The sequence below is a fragment of the Heterodontus francisci genome, unplaced genomic scaffold (assembly GCF_036365525.1).
Source record: "Heterodontus francisci isolate sHetFra1 unplaced genomic scaffold, sHetFra1.hap1 HAP1_SCAFFOLD_1589, whole genome shotgun sequence".
NCBI lineage: Eukaryota > Metazoa > Chordata > Chondrichthyes > Heterodontiformes > Heterodontidae > Heterodontus > Heterodontus francisci.
In genome coordinates this window covers 6,386-28,238 of record NW_027141146.1, presented here as the reverse complement: position 1 = coordinate 28,238, position 21,853 = coordinate 6,386, and the positions used below count along the sequence as shown (strand labels likewise).

Below are 21,853 nucleotides of genomic sequence, written 5' to 3'. Positions count from 1 at the left end.
CGCACTGAGGGAGGGTCAGTACTGAGGGAGTGCCACACTGTCGGAGGGTCAGTACTGAGGGAGTGCCACACTGTCGGAGGGTCAGTACTGAGGGAGTGCCACACTGTCGGAGGGTCAGTACTGAGGGAGTGCCGCACTGTCGGAGGGTCAGTACTGAGGGAGTGCCACACTGTCGGAGGGTCAGTACTGAGGGAGTGCCACACTGTCGGAGGGTCAGTACTGAGGGAGTGCCGCACTGTCTGAGGGTCAGTACCGAGGGAGCGCCGCGCTGTTGTTCTGCCTTTTGGAGGAGACGTTAAACCGAGAGCCCCGTCTGCCCTCGAATTTTGATGAAACATGGCTGAGGTCAATCGATCCTTGAACCAACATCACAAAAAAAAGACAGTGGTCTGGTCATGATCGCATTGCTGTTTGTGGGATTTTGCTGTGTGCAAATGGGCTGCTGCATTTCTACATGGCAACAGCGACTACACTTCAAACGTGTCGCACCCTGGGATGGACTGAGGTCGCCCAGTGCGCCTCCAGCTGAGCCGCGGTATTAGGCACGTCTCAAACTTTGGAGGCGACTTCTGCACACCCTCTTTCTGCAACCTGTCTCCCACCTCCCTCAGAGGAATTTTGGGGGTCAGCCTCGAGCACAGACTGGAGTGCCTTAAGAAGGATTTGCGCCCACCGGGCTCTGACTCGAGATCGGACAGCTACCTTTGACCCATGGGACAGGTGAGGGTGATTAGACTGGGTGGGATATTGGGGAGAGTGGGATTAGACTGGGTGGGATATTGAAGAGGGAGGGGGAGAGTGTGGAATTAGACTGGGTGGGATATTGAAGAGGGAGGGGGAGAGTGTGGAATTAGACTGGGTGGGATATTGGGGAGTGAGGGGGAGAGTGGGATTAGACTGGGTGGGACATTGAAGGGTGTGGCGAGTGAGGGGGAGAGTGGGATTAGCCTGGGTGATATATTAAAAGGTGAGGGGGGAAAGTGGGATTCGACTGGCTGGGATATTAAAGGATGTGGGGAGTGAGGGGGAGAGTGGGATTAGACTGGGTGGGATATTAAAGGGTGCGGTGAGTGAGGGGGAGAGTGGGATTAGACTGGGTGGGATATTAAAGGATGTGGGGAGTGAGGGGGAGAGTGGGATTAGACTGGGTGGGATATTAAAGGGTGTGGGAAGTGAGGGGGAGAGTGGGATTAGACTGGGTGAGATATTAAAGGGTGTGGGAAGTGAGGGGGAGAGTGGGATTAGACTGGGTGATATATTAAAAGGTGAGGGGGGAAAGTGGGATTCGACTGGCTGGGATATTAAAGGATGTGGGGAGTGAGGGGGAGAGTGGGATTAGACTGGGTGGGATATTAAAGGGTGCGGTGAGTGAGGGGGAGAGTGGGATTAGACTGGGTGGGATATTAAAGGGTGCGGTGAGTGAGGGGGAGAGTGGGATTAGACTGGGTGATATATTAAAAGGTGAGGGGGGAAAGTGGGATTCGACTGGCTGGGATATTAAAGGATGTGGGGAGTGAGGGGGAGAGTGGGATTAGACTGGGTGGGATATTAAAGGGTGCGGTGAGTGAGGGGGAGAGTGGGATTGGACTGGGTGGGATATTAAAGGGTGTGGGAAGTGAGGGGGAGAGTGGGATTAGACTGGGTGAGATATTAAAGGGTGTGGGAAGTGAGGGGGAGAGTGGGATTAGACTGGGTGAGATATTAAAGGGTGTGGGAAGTGAGGGGGAGAGTGGGATTAGACTGGGTGGGATATTAAAGGGTGAGGGGGGAGAGTGGGTGGGATATTAAAGAGTGTGGGGAGTGAGGGGGGAGAGTGGGATAATGCTGGGTGGGATATTAAAGGGTATGGGGAGTGGGATTATTCTGGGTGGGATATTAAAGGATGTGGGGAGTGAGGGGGAGAGTGGGATTGGACTGGGTGGGATATTGAAGGATGTGGGGAGTGAGGGGGAGAGTGGGATTAGACTGGTTGGGATATTAAAGGATGTGGGGAGTGAGGGGTGAGAGTGGGATTGGACTGGCTGGGATATTAAAGGGTGTGGGGAGTGAGGGGGGAGAGTGGGATTGGACTGGCTGGGATATTAAAAGGTGAGGGGGGAGAGTGGGTGGGATATTAAAGGGTGTGGGGAGTGAGGGGGGAAGAGTGGGATTGGACTGGCTGGGATATTAAAGGATGTGGGGAGTGAGGGGGAGAGTGGGATTTGACTGGCTGGGATATTAAAGGGTGAGGGGAGAGTGGGATTATACTGGGTGGGATATTAAAGGGTGTGGGAAGTGAGGGGGAGAGTGGGATTAGACTGGGTGGGATATTAAAGGGTGTGGGGAGAGTGGGATTATACTGGGTGGGATATTAAAGGGTGTGGGAAGTGAAGGGGAGAGTGGGATTAGACTGGGTGGGATATGAAAGGGTGTGGGGAGAGTGGGTGGGATATTAAAGGGTGTGGGGAGTGAGGGGGGGGGAAGAGTGGGATTAGACTGGGTGAGATATTAAAGGGTGTGGGAAGTGAGGGGGAGAGTGGGATTAGACTGGGTGGGATATTAAAGGGTGTGGGAAGTGAGGAAGAGAGTGGGATTAGACTGGTTGGGATATTAAAGTGTGTGGGAAGTGAGGAAGAGAGTGGGATTAGACTGGTTGGGATATTAAAGGGCGTGGGAAGTGAGGGGGAGAGTGGGATTAGACTGGTTGGGATATTAAAGGGTGTGGGAAGTGAGGGGGAGAGTGGGATTAGACTGGGTGGGATATTAAAGGGTGTGGAGAGTGGGATTATACTGGGTGGGATATTAAAGGGTGTGGAGAGTGGGATTATACTGGGTGGGATATTAAAGGATGTGGAGAGTGGGATTAGACTGGGTGGAATATTAAAGGGTATGGGGGGAGAGTGGGATTGGACTGGCTGGGATATTAAAGGATGTGGGGAGTGAGGGGGAGAGTGGGATTATACTGGGTGGGATATTAAAGGGTATGGGGAGTGAGGGGGGGAGTGGGATTATTCTGGGTGGGATATTAAAGGGTGTGGGGAGTGAGGGGGGGAAGAGTGGGATTAGACTGGGTGAGATATTAAAGGGTGTGGGAAGTGAGGGGGAGAGTGGGATTAGACTGGGTGAGATATTAAAGGGTGTGGGAAGTGAGGGGGAGAGTGGGATTAGACTGGTTGGGATATTAAAGGGTGTGGGAAGTGAGGGGGAGAGTGGGATTATACTGGGTGGGATATTAATGGGTATGGGGAGTGAGGGGGGGAGTGGGATTATTCTGGGTGGGATATTAAAGCGTGAGGGGGAGAGTGGGATTGGACTGGCTGGGATATTAAATGATGTGGGGAGTGAGGGGGAGAGTGGGATTGGACTGGCTGGGATATTAAAGGATGTGGGGAGTGAGGGGGAGAGTGGGATTGGACTGGGTGGGATATAAAATGGTTCAGGGATTGAGTGGGATTAGTTTGGTTAGGGACATTGGCCTATGTGAAAACACCATAATTGGGATCAGGAGTGGACCATTCGGCCCCTCATGCCTGCCTTGCCATTCAATAAGATCATCGCTGATCTGCCCCAATTCCACCTTCCCAGCTGATCCCCAAATCTCTAAATTGCCTCAGTGCCCAAAAAGAACAAAAATCTCTCAATCTCGGTCTTGAATAAAATCAAGGACGGAGCGTCCACTACCCTCTGAGTGGAGAATTCGAAAGATTCACGACCCTCAGGGTGAAGAAATTTCTCCTCATCTCCGTCCGAAACGGCCGTGCCCTTATCCCGAGACTGTGACCCCGCGCGAGTTCTAAATTCCCCAGCCAGTGGGGGGGCGGGGGTAACAGCTTCTCAGTGACTACCCTGTCAAAACCCCCTCGTCCTCCTCGACCTGTCTTCAGCTTTTAACACGCTTGACAATTCTAGTGCACTCCTGGCTGGTCTCCCACATTCCACTCCCCGTGAACTTGAAGTCAACCAAAACTCTGCTGCCCCCTCCCCCCCCCCCACCCCAACTACTGATCCTTGTGGTGTTCTGCTCGTTGCAGCATGCCACCCCGAAAATGCCTCATTTATTCCTACTCTCTGTTTCCTGTCCATTAACCAATCCTCAATCCGGGCTAATATACCACCAATCCCTAATTTTGTGTATTAATCTCTTGTGTGGCACCTTATCGAATGCTTGTTGAAAATCTAAATATACTACATCTACTGGCTCCCCTATATCTCCCCTCCTCAAAAGACTAACAAGTTTGTCAAATATGATTTCCCTTTCATAAATCTGCATTAACTCGATTCAATCAGAAGATTTTCTAAGTGCCCTGTTACCATGTCCCGAATAATAAATTCTAGCATTTTTTTCTCTGACTGATGTTGGGTTAACTGGCTGATAGTTCCCCGTTCTCTCTCTCCCCCTACTTTCTTAAATAGCTGTGTTATGTTTGTGCTGCCTTCCAAACCTTGGGACCTGCCCCAGAATCGAAGGGATTCTGGAAGATCGCAACCAATGCAGCCTCTATTTCTGCGCGTAGCTCTTTTAAAAGCTGATGATGCAGATCGTTGGGTCCAGGGGATTTGCCACCTCTTAGTTCCATCTTGATCACCCTTTGCTGAATTCTAAAATCCTCCCCATCCTCAGCCAACTCAGTCTCATACCTATGTAAAAGCAAAATACTGCGGATGCTGGAAATCTGAAATAAAATCAAGAAATGCTGGAATCACTCAGCAGGTCTGGCAGCATCTGTGGAAAGAGAAGCAGAGTTAACGTTTCGGGTCAGTGACCCTTCCTCGGAACTGACAAATATTAGAAAAGTCACAGGTTATCAGCAAGTGACCTTTTGGTCAGCTATGTGGCCTGGTCCAATCTAGACCTCCTTTGTTATCTCTTGCCCCACCCCCACCTCACTTGCTTATAACCTGTGACTTTTCTAATATTTGTCAGTTCCGATGAAGGGTCACTGACCCGAAACGTTAACTCTGCTTCTCTTTCCACAGATGCTGCCAGACCTGCTGAGTGATTCCAGCATTTCTTGTTTTTATTTCATACCTATGTAGTTTGCTTTGTTAAGACCCTCGTTTCGGACTTAACTAAATCACTTTCAAAATCAATATAAAGTTCCATCATATTATGATCACTCTTCCCCAGCGGCCGCTTTACGGCAAGGTTATTAATTGACGCTTTCTCACTGCACATTATTACATCTAAAATCCAGAAAACTATCTTGTACACATTCCATGAACACGTCCTCCAGACTGCTACAGCAAATTTGCTTTGCCCGGTCTATATGATGATTAAGACCCCCATAATTACTGCATCACCCTTGTTACGTGCACCTCTAATTTCCTGATTTATGCTCTGCCCTGCAACTACTATTTCCGAGCCAATAATACACCAGTGTATTCTGCCCCTTGTGGTTTCTTAGCTTCACCAAAACTGATTCTATCTTGTTTTTTTGAGCTAAAATTCTTTCTCTCCACTGTGATTGGCACCCCATCCACCACCTTCAACATTCACTCCCTCCACCACAGTGGCAGCAGTGTGTACCATCTACAAGATGCGCTGCAGCAACGCACCAGGGCTCCTTCGACAGCGACCTCCACCACCTAGAAGGACAAGGGCAGCAGACGCATTGGAACACCACCACCTGCAAGTTCCCCTCCGAGCCGCACACCATCCTGACTTGGAACTCTATCGGCTGTTCCTTCGCTGTCACTGGGTCAAAATCCTGGAACTCCCTCCCAGACAGCACTGTGGGTGTACCGGCACCACGCGGACTGCAGCGATTTTGTGTTTCTGTAGTTTAAAAAAAAATAAACACTGTGTTTCTCCTCAACAACTCCTCGACCCTTAACAACCGTCAGATCTCTGCACCTCTCACCACAGAAAAGGCTGGTTGACAAAATTGAGGCTCAAGGAATAGGAGGGTCAGTGTCCAATTGAATTTTTAAAAAATGTGGCTTGAAGATGGAAAACAGCAAGCTGTGATAAATGGTTGTTTTGCAGACTGGAGGATGGTGGACAGTGGGTGTTCCTCAAGGGTCAGTGCTGGGACCACTGCTCGTTTAAAATATATATAAATGACTTGGATCTGACGACACCAAACTCGGAGGTGCGGGAAACAGTGCGGATGATATGAACTGTCTGCAAGAGGACATACATATGCCAGCAGAATGGGCAGAGAGGTGGCAGATGGAGTTTAATACTGACAAGTGTGAGTTGGTGCATTTTGGCAGAAGGAATAGGGAGAGGCAATATATTCTTAATAGCACCGTTCTAAAGGGTGTGCAGGGACAGAGGGACCTGGGGGGGTTCATGTGCATCGATCTTTGAAGGTGGCAGGACATATCGAGAGAGTGGTTGGTTAAAGCATGTGGGATCTTGGGCTTCATAAATAGAAGCATTGAGCACAAACGCAGGGACGTTGCACTGAACCTTTATAAAGCTCTGGTTGGACCCCAACTGGAGAATTGCGTCCAGTCGCGGTCGCCACACTCGGGGAAGGATGGGAGGGTCCTCGAGAGGGTGCGGAGGAGATTTATCAGAATGGTTCCGGGGATGAGGGGGGTTTTAGTTACAAGGTTAGGTTGGAGACGCTGGGGGGGTTGTTCTCCTTGGAGTCAAGGAGATTGAGGGGGAAGATTTGATTGAGGTGCACGAGATTTGGAAAGGTTTAGAGAAGGTAGACAAAGAAACGCTGTTCCCATTAGCTGACGGTACAGGGACTGGGGGGTGTGGGGATACTGATTGAAGGTATTGGGGCAAGAGATGTTGGGGACGGGGAATGTGAGGAACAACTTTTTTTACACAGCGAGTGGTAATGACCTGGAACTCACTGCCCACGAGGGTGATGGAAGGGAAGATGATCAACGATTTCAAGAGGCATAAAAGCAAAATACTGCGGATACTGGAACTCTGAAAAGAGAACAGAAAGTGCCGGAAACACTCAGCAGGTCCGTCAGCATCGGGGGAGAGAGAAGCAGAGTTCAAGTTTCGGGTCTGGGACCTTTCATCACAACTGGCAAAGGTTAGAAATGTAACAGTCTTTGAGCAAGTGGGGGGGGGGGGGAAGGAAGAACGAAAGGGAAGGTCTGGGATAGGACGGAGGGGAAGAGATGAAATGACAGAATGCAAATTGAGTGCTCAATTGTTGTAGTCAAGCACGAGTCTGGAGAGAGTGCTACTTTGTAATGAGTTCTTTATGTTGTCTGATGCAACATCAATGAGATGCGTGGAGTCCAGTTGGTTGAAGATCTCAAACAGGTTTATTACAGCTAACTTATTATGTACAAGACAGAGCAAACTATTTACAGAACCTTACTCTGGGTATTGCACTTGCAGAGTGACTCTGGCTTTGAGTCACATGACTATGTCCCAGTACTCCGCTCATTAGCATACTAAGATGAAGTCACTCAGCAGAGAAACAGGCCCTTCGGCCCACCGCGTTCATGCCGACCCTAATGCCTATCTATACTAATCCCACCTGCTGCATTAATTCCATATCCCTCTATGCCTTGCTCATTCAAGTACCTGTCCAGATGCCTCTTAAATGTCGCTACTGTTCCTGCCTCCACCACCTCCTCAGGCAGCTCATTCCAGATACCCACTATTCTTTGTGTGAAAAATTTACCCCTTTCAGCCCCTTTAAACCTCCTCCCTCTCACCTTAAATCTATGCCCTCTAGTTTTAGTTACCCCTACCATGGGAAACAGACTCTGGCTATCTAAGCTATCTATGCCTCTCATAATTTTATATACCTCTATCATGTCCCCTCTCAGCCTCCTTCACTCCAGGGAAAACAGACCCAGCCTATCCAATCTCTCTTTATAACTCAAGCCCTCCAAACCAGGCAACATCCTTGTGAATCTTTTCTGCACCCTCTCTAGCTTAATCACATCTTTCCTATGGTGTGGCGACCAGAACTGCACACAGTACTCCAAATGCGGCCTAACCAACGTTATGTACAACTGTAACATAACGTCTTCAAAAGGATATCACTCATAAAGGCTGGAACGCTGCAGCAGGCCAAAACGTGGGCGTGAGAGCAGGTCAGTGGATCAAAATGGCAAGCCACTGGAAGCTCGGGGGGGGTGGGGGGTCGCGCTTGCAGAGCGAGCGAAGGTGTTCCGCGCTCCCAGTCTGCGTTTCACCTCCGCCGATGTGGAGGCAATGTGAGCCCCATGACCGTTAACATGCGGAAGGAAATGCAAATTAATTGTGATGCCAATGTGTCTTCAGCAGCAACCTCCACCTTGCCATTGATCAGGGTCATTTGGCTCCTGGGCTGAAAGACTACATTTCCCATGCAGCCTGGAAGGCGCATGCGCACCTTGAGCTCTGGGGGGGGGAAACCGGATCTACTACACTGCCTTCTGGGAAATGTAGGCCCAAGACGACCTGGGGAGCAGCTCCCAGCCAGCTTTGCGGGGACCACGCGTGCGCCGTCGGACTGTTGTCGCCGCCGACGGGAGGGATCCGTGATTATATCCCGGATGGGGGAAAAAAATAAAATAGAGAAGAAAAGTAAACCGCGATCGTTGAGGAAGTCGGGTTCAGTTTTGCCGCGACGATTCCTTTTTTAATTCCCGGGGAAAGAAAAAATCGGTGGCGATGAATTCGGGGGAGGGGGTGGCGCGGAGCCGTGTGGGAATTGTAGTTCGCTCTCCGCCCGAGCGCGGTGGCTCTCTTACGTGTGGAGGACTACAGTTCCCATCATGCAGCTGGGGGGGGGGGGGGGGGAAGCGAGCGCGCATGCGCGATAGGACCCTGCCGACCGTTGGGTTGCGTGAGCGAAGGTGCGGGCGCGGCGCCTTGTGGGAATTGTAGTTCACTCCCCGGCGCCGGAGCGGACGGGGGTGGGGGAGGAGGACTACAACTCCCGTCGGGCCTGGCGCGGACGGCCGGCGGGGGGGGGCGGGGCTGTGGGCGCGCCTGCGCAGCGGGGCTCCTCTGGGTGAAGGAGGAGGAGGGAGGCGAGCGGCCGCCATGATGGGGCAAAATGGAGGCGAGGGGACGAGGAGCTCCGTGCGAACGGGAGTCCGGCTCTGAGCAATAAAAAGGCTGAAGGAGAGGGAGAGAGAGAAAAAAAACACAAAAGGACGATGTGAAGGGGGGGGAAAAAAAAGCAACTTTATTTTAAATGTGAAAAATAAGCCCCATTGGAGAGGAGGGGGGGAAATCCCAATTGTTGTTGTTATTTTTTAAACATTATTATTTTTTTTTTGACATTTCCCCCCCCCTGAAGTCACTTGTCAGAAGATGGAGGTGCCGCTGAGGGGAGCCTGTGGACCGGCCCGGCCCTGACATGGCGCTGAGCCCCGAGGATGAGGAGCAGGAGAGCGGCGCCCAGGTTAAAGAGAGAGGAGCTTCCAGCACTCAGCATCCCCTCTTCTGAGGGGGAGGGGAGAGGGGAGGGGGGTAGGGAGAGGGTGACCCTCCTCCTTGCTCAGAGGGGGGGGAGGGGGGAGGTGGCTGAGGCCCCCACCCCCCCCCCCAAAAAGCAACATAAACAACTTGAAGGAGAGAGGGCCGGCAGCTCTTAAAGGGCTGCAGCAGCCGTTGGAGGGAGGGCTGCTGCTGCTGCTGCAGTTGCTGCTGTTCAGTGACTGATGCAGTTAAAGGGCCGCAGTCGCTGTTCAGTGACTGATACAGTTAAAGGGCTGCTGCGGCTTTTGAAGGGCCGCAGTCGCTGTTCAGTGACTGATGCAGTTAAAGGGCCGCAGTCGCTGTTCAGTGACTGATACAGTTAAAGGGCTGCTGCGGCTTTTGAAGGGCCGCAGTCGCTGTTCAGTGACTGATGCAGTTAAAGGGCCGCAGTCGCTGTTCAGTGACTGATACAGTTAAAGGGCTGCTGCGGCTGTTGAAGGGCCGCAGTCGCTGTTCAGTGACTGATGCAGTTAAAGGGCCGCAGTCGCTGTTCAGTGACTGATGCAGTTAAAGGGCCGCAGTCGCTGTTCAGTGACTGATGCAGTTAAAGGGCCGCAGTCGCTGTTCAGTGACTGATGCAGTTAAAGGGCCGCAGTCGCTGTTCAGTGACTGATACAGTTAAAGGGCCGCAGTCGCTGTTCAGTGACTGATGCAGTTAAAGGGCCGCAGTCGCTGTTCAGTGACTGATGCAGTTAAAGGGCCGCAGTCGCTGTTCAGTGACTGATGCAGTTAAAGGGCCGCAGTCGCTGTTCAGTGACTGATGCAGTTAAAGGGCCGCAGTCGCTGTTCAGTGACTGATGCAGTTAAAGGGCCGCAGTCGCTGTTCAGTGACTGATGCAGTTAAAGGGCTGCAGTTGCTGCTGTTCAGTGACTGATGCAGTTAAAGGGCCGCAGTCGCTGTTCAGTGACTGATGCAGTTAAAGGGCCGCAGTCGCTGTTCAGTGACTGATGCAGTTAAAGGGCTGCTGCTGTTCAGTGACTGATGCAGTTAAAGGGCCGCAGTCGCTGTTCAGTGACTGATGCAGTTAAAGGGCTGCTGCGGCTGTTGAAGGGCCGCAGTCGCTGTTCAGTGACTGATGCAGTTAAAGGGCCGCAGTCGCTGTTCAGTGACTGATGCAGTTAAAGGGCCGCAGTCGCTATTCAGTGACTGATGCAGTTAAAGGGCCGCAGTCGCTGTTCAGTGACTGATGCAGTTAAAGGGCCGCAGTCGCTGTTCAGTGACTGATGCAGTTAAAGGGCCGCAGTCGCTGTTCAGTGACTGATGCAGTTAAAGGGCCGCAGTCGCTGTTCAGTGACTGATGCAGTTAAAGGGCCGCAGTCGCTGTTCAGTGACTGATGCAGTTAAAGGGCCGCAGTCGCTGTTCAGTGACTGATGCAGTTAAAGGGCTGCAGTTGCTCTTCAGTGACTGATGCAGTTAAAGGGCTGCAGTTGCTCTTCAGTGACTGATGCAGTTAAAGGGCTGCTGCGGCTGTTGAAGGGCCGCAGTCGCTGTTCAGTGACTGATGCAGTTAAAGGGCTGCAGTTGCTGCTGTTCAGTGACTGATGCAGTTAAAGGGCTGCAGTTGCTATTCAGTGACTGATGCAGTTAAAGGGCTGCAGTTGCTCTTCAGTGACTGATACAGTTAAAGGGCTGTTGAAGGGCCGCAGTCGCTGTTCAGTGACTGATGCAGTTAAAGGGCTGCAGTTGCTGCTGTTCAGTGACTGATACAGTTAAAGGGCTGCTGCGGCTGTTGAAGGGCCGCAGTCGCTGTTCAGTGACTGATGCAGTTAAATGGCTGCAGTCGCTGTTCGGTGACTGATGCAGTTAAAGGGCCGCAGTCGCTCTTCAGTGACTGATGCTGTTAAAGGGCTGCAGTTGCTATTCAGTGACTGATGCAGTTAAAGGGCTGCTGCGGCTGTTGAAGGGCCGCAGTCGCTGTTCTGTGACTGACACAGTTAAAGGGCTGCTGCGGCTGTTGAAGGGCCGCAGTCGCTGTTCTGTGACTGATACAGTTAAAGGGCTGCTGCGGCTGTTGAAGGGCCGCAGTCGCTGTTCTGTGACTGATACAGTTAAAGGGCTGCAGTTGCTGCTGTTCAGTGACTGATGCAGTTAAAGGGCCGCAGTCGCTGTTCAGTGACTGATGCAGTTAAAGGGCCGCAGTCGCTGTTAAGTGACTGATGCAGTTAAAGGGCTGCTGTGGCTGTTGAAGGGCCGCAGTCGCTGTTAAGTGACTGACGCAGTTAAAGGGCTGCTGCAGCTGTTGAAGGGCTGCAGTTGCTGCTGTTCAGTGACTGATGCAGTTAAAGGGCCGCAGTCGCTGTTCAGTGACTGATGCAGTTAAAGGGCCGCAGTCGCTGTTAAGTGACTGATGCAGTTAAAGGGCTGCTGCGGCTGTTGAAGGGCCGCAGTCGCTGTTCAGTGACTGATGCAGTTAAAAGGCTGTTGCAGCTGTTCGGGTTGCGGTTGTGACGTGGCCGCTGCAGCTGTTGAAGGGCCGCTGCTGCTGCTCAGGGGCTGCAGTTGCTGACGCAGCTGAAGGGCTGCTGCAGTTGTTCGGGTTGCGGCTGTTAAAGGGCCGCTGCAGTTGCTGTTCTGTGGCTGCTGCTGTAAAAGAACTGCTGCAGCTGCTATGAAAGGGCTGCTGCTGTTGGCGGTTGCTGCAGCTGTTAAAGGGCTGCAGCTGCTGTTGAGCTGCTGCTGTTAAAGGGCTGCAGCTGCTATCTAGTGGATGCCGCTGCTGTTAAAGGGCTGCAGCTGCTATTTAGAAGCCGTTGCCGCTGCTACTTGAGAGGGTTGCTTCTGCTAACTGGCTCCGGCCGTAGCTTAACGGGTTGCTGCTCCCTTAGGGGTTTGTTGCTGTTTAATGGAATGCATGTATAGGGTTCCTGCTATTTACAGAATTTGCGGGCAATGTGCTGCCGATTGGCTGTCAGTAACTCTCGCTGCGACTGAGTGCGGGCTGGCCCCGCGGTTGCTCGGACATGGGAGGCACGCGAGGAGAGAGAAACATGAGAAGGCTTTAGGTCCGTCCTTTATTGTTACCCGCCTCGGGCACAGGCCATTGCCCATGCTGAACTGCCCTTAATTACAACTGAATGGCTTACTCGACCATTTCAGGAGGCAGTTAAGAGGCCTACCACGTTGGCTGTGGGTCTGGAGACTCATGTAGGCCGGACCTGGAAAGGACAGCTGATTTCCTTCTCTGACCATTTAAATCCTCCCCCCGCGAGATGGGATTTGAACCCGTGTCTCTGAAGCCTCTGCGTTACTAGTCCAATAACAGGAGCACTGGGTGACCATTCTCTGAAAGTTGACCCCGTGTTCTTCGCGCTGTGAAGTGGCTGTGGACGATTGAGAGCCGAAGTGTATGGGGTGGTGGGGGGCGGTGGGGCTCACCGTTTGGAGCAGGAGCCTGGCGAAACCCGGCAGGGGCTAGATTTCGGCCCTCCGAATCCTCCACTTGTGTGAGCACAAGGTCGGGAGGGTGGGGGAGGGGGAAGTTTTGCATTGCAACTGTTCTGTGTACGCAATCAAAGCAGACGATGCTGGATGTCAGGTGACCTCTCCCCCGAACTTATTCTGCTGTCTCTGAAGGTCCCGCCAGTCCTGCTCAGCGTTTTCTGACCTGATTTCTGATTTCCAGGGTCCACAGTATTTTGCCCTTGGTTCTGTTGTATGCGTTTGGCGGTGGATTACGACGAGGGGAAGCAGAGTGGGCAATTGCACTCTGACTGTCCCTGCTGAGGAGATGGTGGGTTAAGGACCTTCTGCGTGGGGAGTGCTCTTTCCCAGGGCTCCGTTCAAGGCTCGAGGCCTCAGGCTCCATCCCTGGCCCTTGCCCCCAGGCAGGCCGGCCCTCGGAGGCGTGGGTGATGGTGTTCGACTGTGGGGTGCATCACAGTCCGAGCAGACCACCCTGGAGGCGTGGCTGGGATGGTGGGCTGCACTGCCGCCGAGTGGCTGCCCAGCACATGAGCATGGAAAAAAAGGTCGGGCATTGGTATGGCGCCGTTCACGACCTCGGGACCTCCCAGAGCACGGTCAATGAAGTGCTTTTTAGATGTTCTGTCGCCATTGTGGCGTGGGAATCATGGCAGTCAATTTACACACAGCCAGCTCCCAAAAAACAGCAATTACATAATGGCCCAGGAAAGTGTTTTTAGTGATGGTGGTTGAGGGATAAGCTCCCTCAGTGCTGACCTCCAACGGTGTGGCGCTCCCTCAGTACTGACCTCCGACAGTGCGGCGCTCCCTCAGTACTGACTCTCCGACAGTGCGGCGCTCCCTCAGTACTGACCCTCCGACAGTGCGGCACTCCCTCAGTACTGATCCTCCGACAGTGCGGCGCTCCCTCAGTACTGATCCTCCGACAGTGCGGCACTCCCTCAGTACTGACCCTCCGACAGTGCGGCGCTCCCTCAGTACTGACCCTCCGACAGTGCGGCACTCCCTCAGTACTGACCTCCGACAGTGCGGCACTCCCTCAGTACTGATCCTCCGACAGTGCGGCACTCCCTCAATACTGACCCTCCGACAGTGCGGCGTTCCCTCAGTACTGACCCTCCGACAGTGCGGCACTCCCTCAATACTGACCCTCCGACAGTGCGGCGCTCCCTCAGTACTGATCCTCCGACAGTGCGGCACTCCCTCAGTACTGACCCTCCGACAGTGCGGCGCTCCCTCAGTACTGACCCTCCGACAGTGCGGCACTCCCTCAGTACTGACCTCCGACAGTGCGGCACTCCCTCAGTACTGACCCTCCGACAGTGCGGCACTCCCTCAGTACTGACCTCCGACAGTGCGGCACTCCCTCAGTACTGATCCTCCGACAGTGCGGCACTCCCTCAGTACTGATCCTCCGACAGTGCGGCACTCTCTCAGGACTGACCCTCCGACAGTGCGGCACTCCCTCAGTACTGATCCTCCGACAGTGCGGAGCTCCCTCAGTGCTGACCCTCCGACAGTGCGGCGCTCCCTCAGTACTGACCTCCGACAGTGCGGCGCTCCCTCAGTACTGACCTCCGACAGTGCGGCACTCCCTCAGTACTGATCCTCCGACAGTGTGGCGCTCCCTCAGTACTGACCTCCGACAGTGCGGCGCTCCCTCAGTACTGACTCCGACAGTGCGGCGCTCCCTCAGTACTGACTCCGACAGTGCGGCGCTCCCTCGGTACTGACCTCCGACAGTGCGGCACTCCCTCAGTACTGATCCTCCGACAGTGCGTCGCTCCCTCAGTACTGACCCTCCGACAGTGCTTCGCTCCCTCAGTACTGACCCTCTGACAGTACGGCACTCCCTCAGTACTGACCCTCCGACAGTGCGTCGCTCCCTCAGTGCTGACCCTCCGACAGTGCGGCGCTCCCTCAGTACTGACCTCCGACAGTGCGGCGCTCCCTCAGTACTGACCTCCGACAGTGCGGCACTCCCTCAGTACTGATCCTCCGACAGTGTGGCGCTCCCTCAGTACTGACCTCCGACAGTGCGGCGCTCCCTCAGTACTGACTCCGACAGTGCGGCGCTCCCTCAGTACTGACTCCGACAGTGCGGCGCTCCCTCGGTACTGACCTCCGACAGTGCGGCACTCCCTCAGTACTGATCCTCCGACAGTGCGTCGCTCCCTCAGTACTGACCCTCCGACAGTGCTTCGCTCCCTCAGTACTGACCCTCTGACAGTACGGCACTCCCTCAGTACTGACCCTCCGACAGTGCGTCGCTCCCTCAGTACTGACCCTCTGACAGTGCGGCATTCCCTCAGTACTGACCCTCCGACAGTGCGTCGCTCCCTCAGTACTGACCCTCTGACAGTACGGCACTCCCTCAGTACTGACCTCCAACGGTGTGGCGCTCCCTCAGTACTGATCCTCCAACAGTGCGGCACTCCCTCAGTACTGATCCCCCGACAGTGCGGCACTCCCTCAGTACTGACCCTCCGACAGTGCGGAGCTCCCTCAGTACTGACCCTCCGACAGTGCGGAGCTCCCTCAGTACTGACCCTCCGACAGTGCGGCACTCCCTCAGTACTGACCCTCTGACAGTGCGGAGCTCCCTCAGTACTGACCCTCCGACAGTGCGGAGCTCCCTCAGTACTGACCCTCTGACAGTGCGGAGCTCCCTCAGTACTGACCCTCCGACAGTGCGGCACTCCCTCAGTACTGACCCTCTGACAGTGCGGAGCTCCCTCAGTACTGACCCTCCGACAGTGCGGAGCTCCCTCAGTACTGACCCTCCGACAGTGCGGCACTCCCTCAGTACTGACCCTCTGACAGTGCGGAGCTCCCTCAGTACTGACCCTCCGACAGTGCGGAGCTCCCTCAGTACTGACCCTCCGACAGTGCGGAGCTCCCTCAGTACTGACCCTCCGACAGTGCGGAGCTCCCTCAGTACTGACCCTCCGACAGTGCGGCACTCCCTCAGTACTGACCCTCCGACAGTGCGGAGCTCCCTCAGTACTGATCCTCTGACAGTGCAGAGCTCCCTCAGTACTGACCCTCCGACAGTGCGGAGCTCCCTCAGTACTGACCCTCCGACAGTGCGGAGCTCCCTCAGTACTGATCCTACTACATTGGGAATGTTCAACAGGATTATGAGGCTTGATTCTCTGGTGTGATGGAAAGCAATGAGCCCTCGGTGCTGTTTGTGCACGGGTTCAGTGCCAGGTCAGCCCAGCACCGGCTGCTATTGGAAGCAGTGTCTGTCTCCCTGTGTGTGTATGTGTGTGTCCACGTCTTGCTGCTAATTCCTGTGTCCCATCCGCAGTCAAAGGCCAAGGTAAAGCCGAAAGCACCAATGTCCTCGGGACCAAAGGTTTCCTCCAGCAAGGCAGCGAGCGGGGCGAGGCGACGCAGGACACGCTGCCGGAAGTGCGATGCCTGCCAGAAGACCGAGTGCGGCGAGTGTCACTTCTGCAAGGACATGAAGAAGTTCGGGGGCCCCGGGCGCATGAAGCAGTCCTGCCTCCTCCGGCAGTGTACAGCGGTGAGTCCTCATCAAACACTACCCAGGACAGGTACAGCACGATGGTTAGATACAGAGTAAAGCTCCCTCTACACTGTCCCCCATCAAACACTCCCAGGACAGGTACAGTACGGGGGTTAGATACAGAGTAAAGCTCCCTCTACACTGTCCCCCATCAAACACTCCCAGGACAGGTACAGTACGGGGGTTAGATACAGAGTGAAGCTCCCTCTACACTGTCCCCCATCAAACACTCCCCAGGACAGGTACAGTACGGGGGGTTAGATACAGAGTAAAGCTCCCTCTACACTGTCCTCATCAAACACTCCCAGGACAGGTACAGTACGGGAGTTAGATACAGAGTAAAGCTCCCTCTACACTGTCCCCCATCAAACACTCCCAGGACAGGTACAGTACGGGGGTTAGATACAGAGTAAAGCTCCCTCTACACTGTCCCCCATCAAACACTCCCAGGACAGGTACAGTACGGGGGTTAGATACAGAGTAAAGCTCCCTCTACACTGTCCTCATCAAACACTCCCAGGACAGGTACAGTACGGGAGTTAGATACAGAGTAAAGCTCCCTCTACACTGTCCCCCATCAAACACTCCCAGGACAGGTACAGTACGGGGGTTAGATACAGAGTAAAGCTCCCTCTACACTGTCCCCCATCAAACACTCCCAGGACAGGTACAGTACGGGGGTTAGATACAGAGTAAAGCTCCCTCTACACTGTCCTCATCAAACACTCCCAGGACAGGTACAGTACGGGAGTTAGATACAGAGTAAAGCTCCCTCTACACTGTCCCCCATCAAACACTCCCAGGACAGGTACAGTACGGGGGTTAGATACAGAGTAAAGCTCCCTCTACACTGTCCTCATCAAACACTCCCAGGACAGGTACAGTACGGGAGTTAGATACAGAGTAAAGCTCCCTCTACACTGTCCCCATCAAACACTCCCAGGACAGGTACAGTACGGGGGTTAGATACAGAGTAAAGCTCCCTCTACACTGTCCCCCATCAAACACTCCCAGGACAGGTACAGTACGGGGGTGAGATACAGAGTAAATCTCCCTCTACACTGTCCCCATCAAACACTCCCAGGACAGGTACAGTACGGGGGTTAGATACAGAGTAAAGCTCCCTCTACACTGTCCTCATCAAACACTCCCAGGACAGGTACAGTACGGGAGTTAGATACAGAGTAAAGCTCCCTCTACACTGTCCCCCATCAAACACTCCCAGGACAGGTACAGTACGGGGGTTAGATACAGAGTAAAGCTCCCTCTACACTGTCCCCCATCAAACACTCCCAGGACAGGTACAGTACGGGGGTTAGATACAGAGTAAAGCTCCCTCTACACTGTCCTCATCAAACACTCCCAGGACAGGTACAGTACGGGAGTTAGATACAGAGTAAAGCTCCCTCTACACTGTCCCCCATCAAACACTCCCAGGACAGGTACAGTACGGGGGTTAGATACAGAGTAAAGCTCCCTCTACACTGTCCTCATCAAACGCTCCCAGGACAGGTACAGTACGGGAGTTAGATACAGAGTAAAGCTCCCTCTACACTGTCCCCATCAAACACTCCCAGGACAGGTACAGTACGGGGGTTAGATACAGAGTAAAGCTCCCTCTACACTGTCCCCCATCAAACACTCCCAGGACAGGTACAGTACGGGGGTGAGATACAGAGTAAATCTCCCTCTACACTGTCCCCATCAAACACTCCCAGGACAGGTACAGTACGGGGGTTAGATACAGAGTAAAGCTCCCTCTACACTGTCCCCATCAAACACTCCCAGGACAGGTACAGTACGGGGGTTAGATACAGAGTAAAGCTCCCTCTACACTGTCCCCATCAAACACTCCCAGGACAGGTACTGTACGGGGGTTAGATACAGAGCAAAGCTCCCTCTGCACTATCCCCATCAAACACTCCCAGGACAGGTACTGTACGGGGGTTAGATACAGAGTAAATCTTCCTCGACGCTGTCCCCCATCAAACACTCCCAGGACAGGTACAGTACGGGGGTTAGATACAGAGTAAATCTCCCTCTACGCTGTCCCCCATCAAACACTCCCAGGACAGGTACAGTACGGGGGTTAGATACAGAGTAAAGCTCCCTCTACATTGTCCCCCATCAAACACTCCCAGGACAGGTACAGTACGGGGGTTAGATACAGAGTAAAACTCCCTCTCCACTGTCCCCCATCAAACACTCCCAGGACAGGTACAGTACGGGGGTTAGATACAGAGTAAAGCTCCCTTTACACTGTCCCCCATCAAACACTCCCAGGACAGGTACAGTACGGGGGTTAGATACAGAGTAAAGCTCCCTCTACACTGTCCCCCATCAAACACTCCCAGGACAGGTACAGTACAGGGGTTAGATACAGAGTAAAGCTCCCTTTACACTGTCCCCCATCAAACACTCCTAGGACAGGTACAGTACGGGGGTTAGATACAGAGTAAATCTCCCTCTACGCTGTCCCCCATCAAACACTCCCAGGACAGGTACAGTACGGGGGTTAGATACAGAGTAAAACTCCCTCTCCACTGTCCCCCATCAAACACTCCCAGGACAGGTACAGTACGGGGGTTAGATACAGAGTAAAGCTCCCTCTACACTGTCCCCATCAAACACTCCCAGGACAGGTACAGTACGGGGGTTAGATGCAGAGTAAAACTCCCTCTACACTGTCCCCATCAAACACTCCCCAGGACAGGTACAGTACGGGGGTTAGATGCAGAGTAAAACTCCCTCTACACTGTCCCCATCAAACACTCCCAGGACAGGTACAGTACGGGGGTTAGATGCAGAGTAAAACTCCCTCTACACTGTCCCCATCAAACACTCCCAGGACAGGTACAGTACGGGGGTTAGATACAGAGTAAAGCTCCCTCTACACTGTCCCCCATCAAACAGATTAAGACTCTCTGATTGTCAGTACTGTGCAGTCTGCCGTCCATTACCTTCCCCCTATATTTTGCGAGCTGTCCTCTCGCCGTGAATCCGCTCTGGCACGGGAGAGGCGCAGGCGCCCACTGCTCGGCTTCCTGGCTCACTTGTGCCTCCCTCTCTCTCTCTCTCTCTCTCTCCCTGACTGTTGCAGCCTGTGCTCCCTCATACTGCGGTCTGCCTGATGTGCGGGGAAGCGGGAAAGGAGGAGTCGGTGGAAGGGGAGGCCGAGAAGTTCAACCTCTCCCTGATGGAGTGCACCATTTGCAACGAGATCGTCCACCCGGGCTGCCTGAAGGTGAGCGCTCTGCTGTGAGGTGGTGCCCGCGTGGCAGGGGGGTGGGTGTGGGGGAGAGGGGGTTCTGGGCCGGTCATTACTGCGTTTCACCTCCGCGCGCGCGCTCTTGTCTCCTCGCCTCGCTGCACTCTCCCGCTGACTCTCGCTCTCTTTCAGGTGTGCGACGCGGAGGGCGTCATCAACGACGAGATTCCCAACTGCTGGGAGTGTCCCAAGTGCCACCAGGAAGGCAAGGCTGGGAAGGTAAGCACCGCCACCCCCCCCCCCCCCCCCACATTGTCCCGTCCCCCTCCCCACCGGTTTCCCCGAGCACTACGCCAGGCCAGTCTGTGTGGAACAGACCAGGACGGAGCCTTGCGCCTTTCCTTGTGTCTCTTGCCTCCTTTCTCACACTCTTTCTTTCTCTCTCTCTCTTCCTCCCTCTCCTCCCCTCCCCCCCCCCCCCCCTCCGGCCACAGGACTCCAAGGACAGCAAGGACCAGATCGAGTTGAGTGGAAAGCGGCGGACAGAAGGCGAGGACGGGCCCCGCTGGAAGCTGGAGGAGGGTTGGCGGCAGCGGGCGGACGATTACCCGGCCAATCGCAAGAAGGCCGAGGACGGGCACAAGAGGAGGAAGGAGAAAGACGGACCCGCGGAGTCGGGCCCCAGGAAGAAGGTAACGCCGTTTGCTCTGGGCGGGCGCTGCGGGGTGTCCTCACCTCTGACCCTGCGGGCGTTGGCGAGGGTGGGGGGAGGGGGGTCGCTGTGGTGCCAGTCGGGGAGGGTGGAGGAGGGGCCTCAGAGTTTGACCTCTGAACTCCTCGCTCAGCCACACACGTTAGCAACAGCTACTCGCGTCTCTCCGGCGTATCGGCCGTACTAACGTTTTTGCTGGAGCGCAGATCGAGCAAATACTGGAAGCCGAGAGGCGGAGATGATTCGGGAGAGAATTCCAGAGCTCCCCGAAATACTCGGGAACCAGGGGACTGGTGATGAAAATGAGGAACCGAGAGAAATTAGTATTGACAAAGACACGGATTGAGAACTGGTTAACGGACAGAAAACAGAGAGTCGGAATAAACGGGTCATTCTCGGGATGGCTGGCTGTTAGTAGTGGGGTACCCTCCCCCCCCCCCACCCCGTTTCACACGCCCTCCCTTTTCCGTTTCAGAAAGCGAAGAACACGCGCGGACAGGAGGACCTGGCCCCGGCCAACGAGAAGACGCACCAGCGCGAGAAACTGGAGCGCTTCAAACGCATGTGCCAGATGCTGGAGCGGGTGAACCAGACAGACAGCTCCAGCTCCAGCTCCAGCTCGGACTCTGATTCCGACTCGCAGGGCTCGGAGGAGGACGAGGATGAGGAGGAGGACGAGGAGGAGAGCAGCGACAGCGGAGGAGGAGGGGGCGGCGTCGGGGTGGGGGGCGCCAGCTCCAACGGCAGCGCCAGGCGTCCCCGGGACCGCAGGACCACGGCGGCCACCCTGGGCTTCAGCGAGAGCGAAGAGGAGGAGCAGGACGAGGGGGACGAGGAGGCCCGCGAGGAGGAGGAGGAGGAGGTGGAGTGCGAGCGGGCTGCCCCCCGCCACGGAAAGGCCAAGGGTCGCGAGCCCTCCCAGGGCAAGGAGAACCAGCACTCGGCCCGCCACGAGCGGGGCCGGGCTCCGGCCGGCCGCAAGCCCTCCCGGCCGGCCGGCCAGGTGGGGCTTCGCACCATGGCCCGCACTCAGTTCCTGAACCGGCCGCCCGTCTCCTCGCCGCCCAAGCCGCTGCAGATGGAGCGTCACGTGGTGAAACCGCCCCCGGACAGCCCAGAGCCGGACTCGCTGCCGCTGGACACGGGCGCTGACCACATCATGCAGCGCCACGCCTGGCTCGCTGTCTTCCGGTACCTCAGCCACCGGGACCTGTGCGTCTGCATGAGGGTGTGCCGGACCTTAAACCGATGGTAAGCAAACCGCCTGAGTGGGTGGGGGACGAGGGGGCATGCCGATCGGTGCACAGCATGGGCGTTTTCCCTCAACTCCCAACTCACAAAGGTGACGGGCAATCCAGGTCTCCGTAATCCAGGGGCAACACTCGCCTTGCGAGTACTGAGGGAGTGTCAGTACTGAGGGAGTGCCGCCCTGTCGGAGGGTCAGTACTGAGGGAGTGTTGCACTGTCGGAGGGTCAGTACTGAGGGAGTGTCACACTGTCGGAGGGTCAGTACTGAGTGAGTGCCGCTCTGTCGGAGGGTCAGTACTGAGGGAGTGTCACACTGTCGGAGGGTCAGTACTGAGTGAGT

General features: G+C 54.8%; 1 protein-coding gene across 1 annotated transcript; it reads left to right on the top strand.

Moving 5' to 3' along the window:
- The first annotated feature begins 8,917 nt into the window (after window positions 1-8,917).
- Window positions 8,918-21,549, top strand: LOC137362271 (F-box/LRR-repeat protein 19-like). Its single transcript, XM_068026698.1, has 6 exons — window positions 8,918-9,308; window positions 16,124-16,342; window positions 19,446-19,589; window positions 19,746-19,832; window positions 20,048-20,245; window positions 20,741-21,549. The coding sequence occupies exons 1-6, from the start codon at window positions 9,264-9,266 to the stop codon at window positions 21,518-21,520; spliced, it is 1,473 nt and encodes a 490-aa protein (XP_067882799.1). The 5' UTR covers window positions 8,918-9,263; the 3' UTR covers window positions 21,521-21,549.
- The last annotated feature ends 304 nt before the right edge of the window (window positions 21,550-21,853 follow it).

What these genes read in the sequence shown, in the direction of transcription:
- LOC137362271 (XM_068026698.1), top strand. Translation starts at nt 9,264, where the DNA reads ATGGCGCTGAGCCCCGAGGATGAGGAGCAGGAGAGCGGCGCCCAG. An exon ending in TCCTCCGGCAGTGTACAGCG is followed by an intron (nt 16,343 to 19,445) that starts GTGAGTCCTCAT and finishes TGACTGTTGCAG; the next exon opens with CCTGTGCTCCCTCATACTGC. An exon ending in AGGAAGGCAAGGCTGGGAAG is followed by an intron (nt 19,833 to 20,047) that starts GTAAGCACCGCC and finishes CTCCGGCCACAG; the next exon opens with GACTCCAAGGACAGCAAGGA.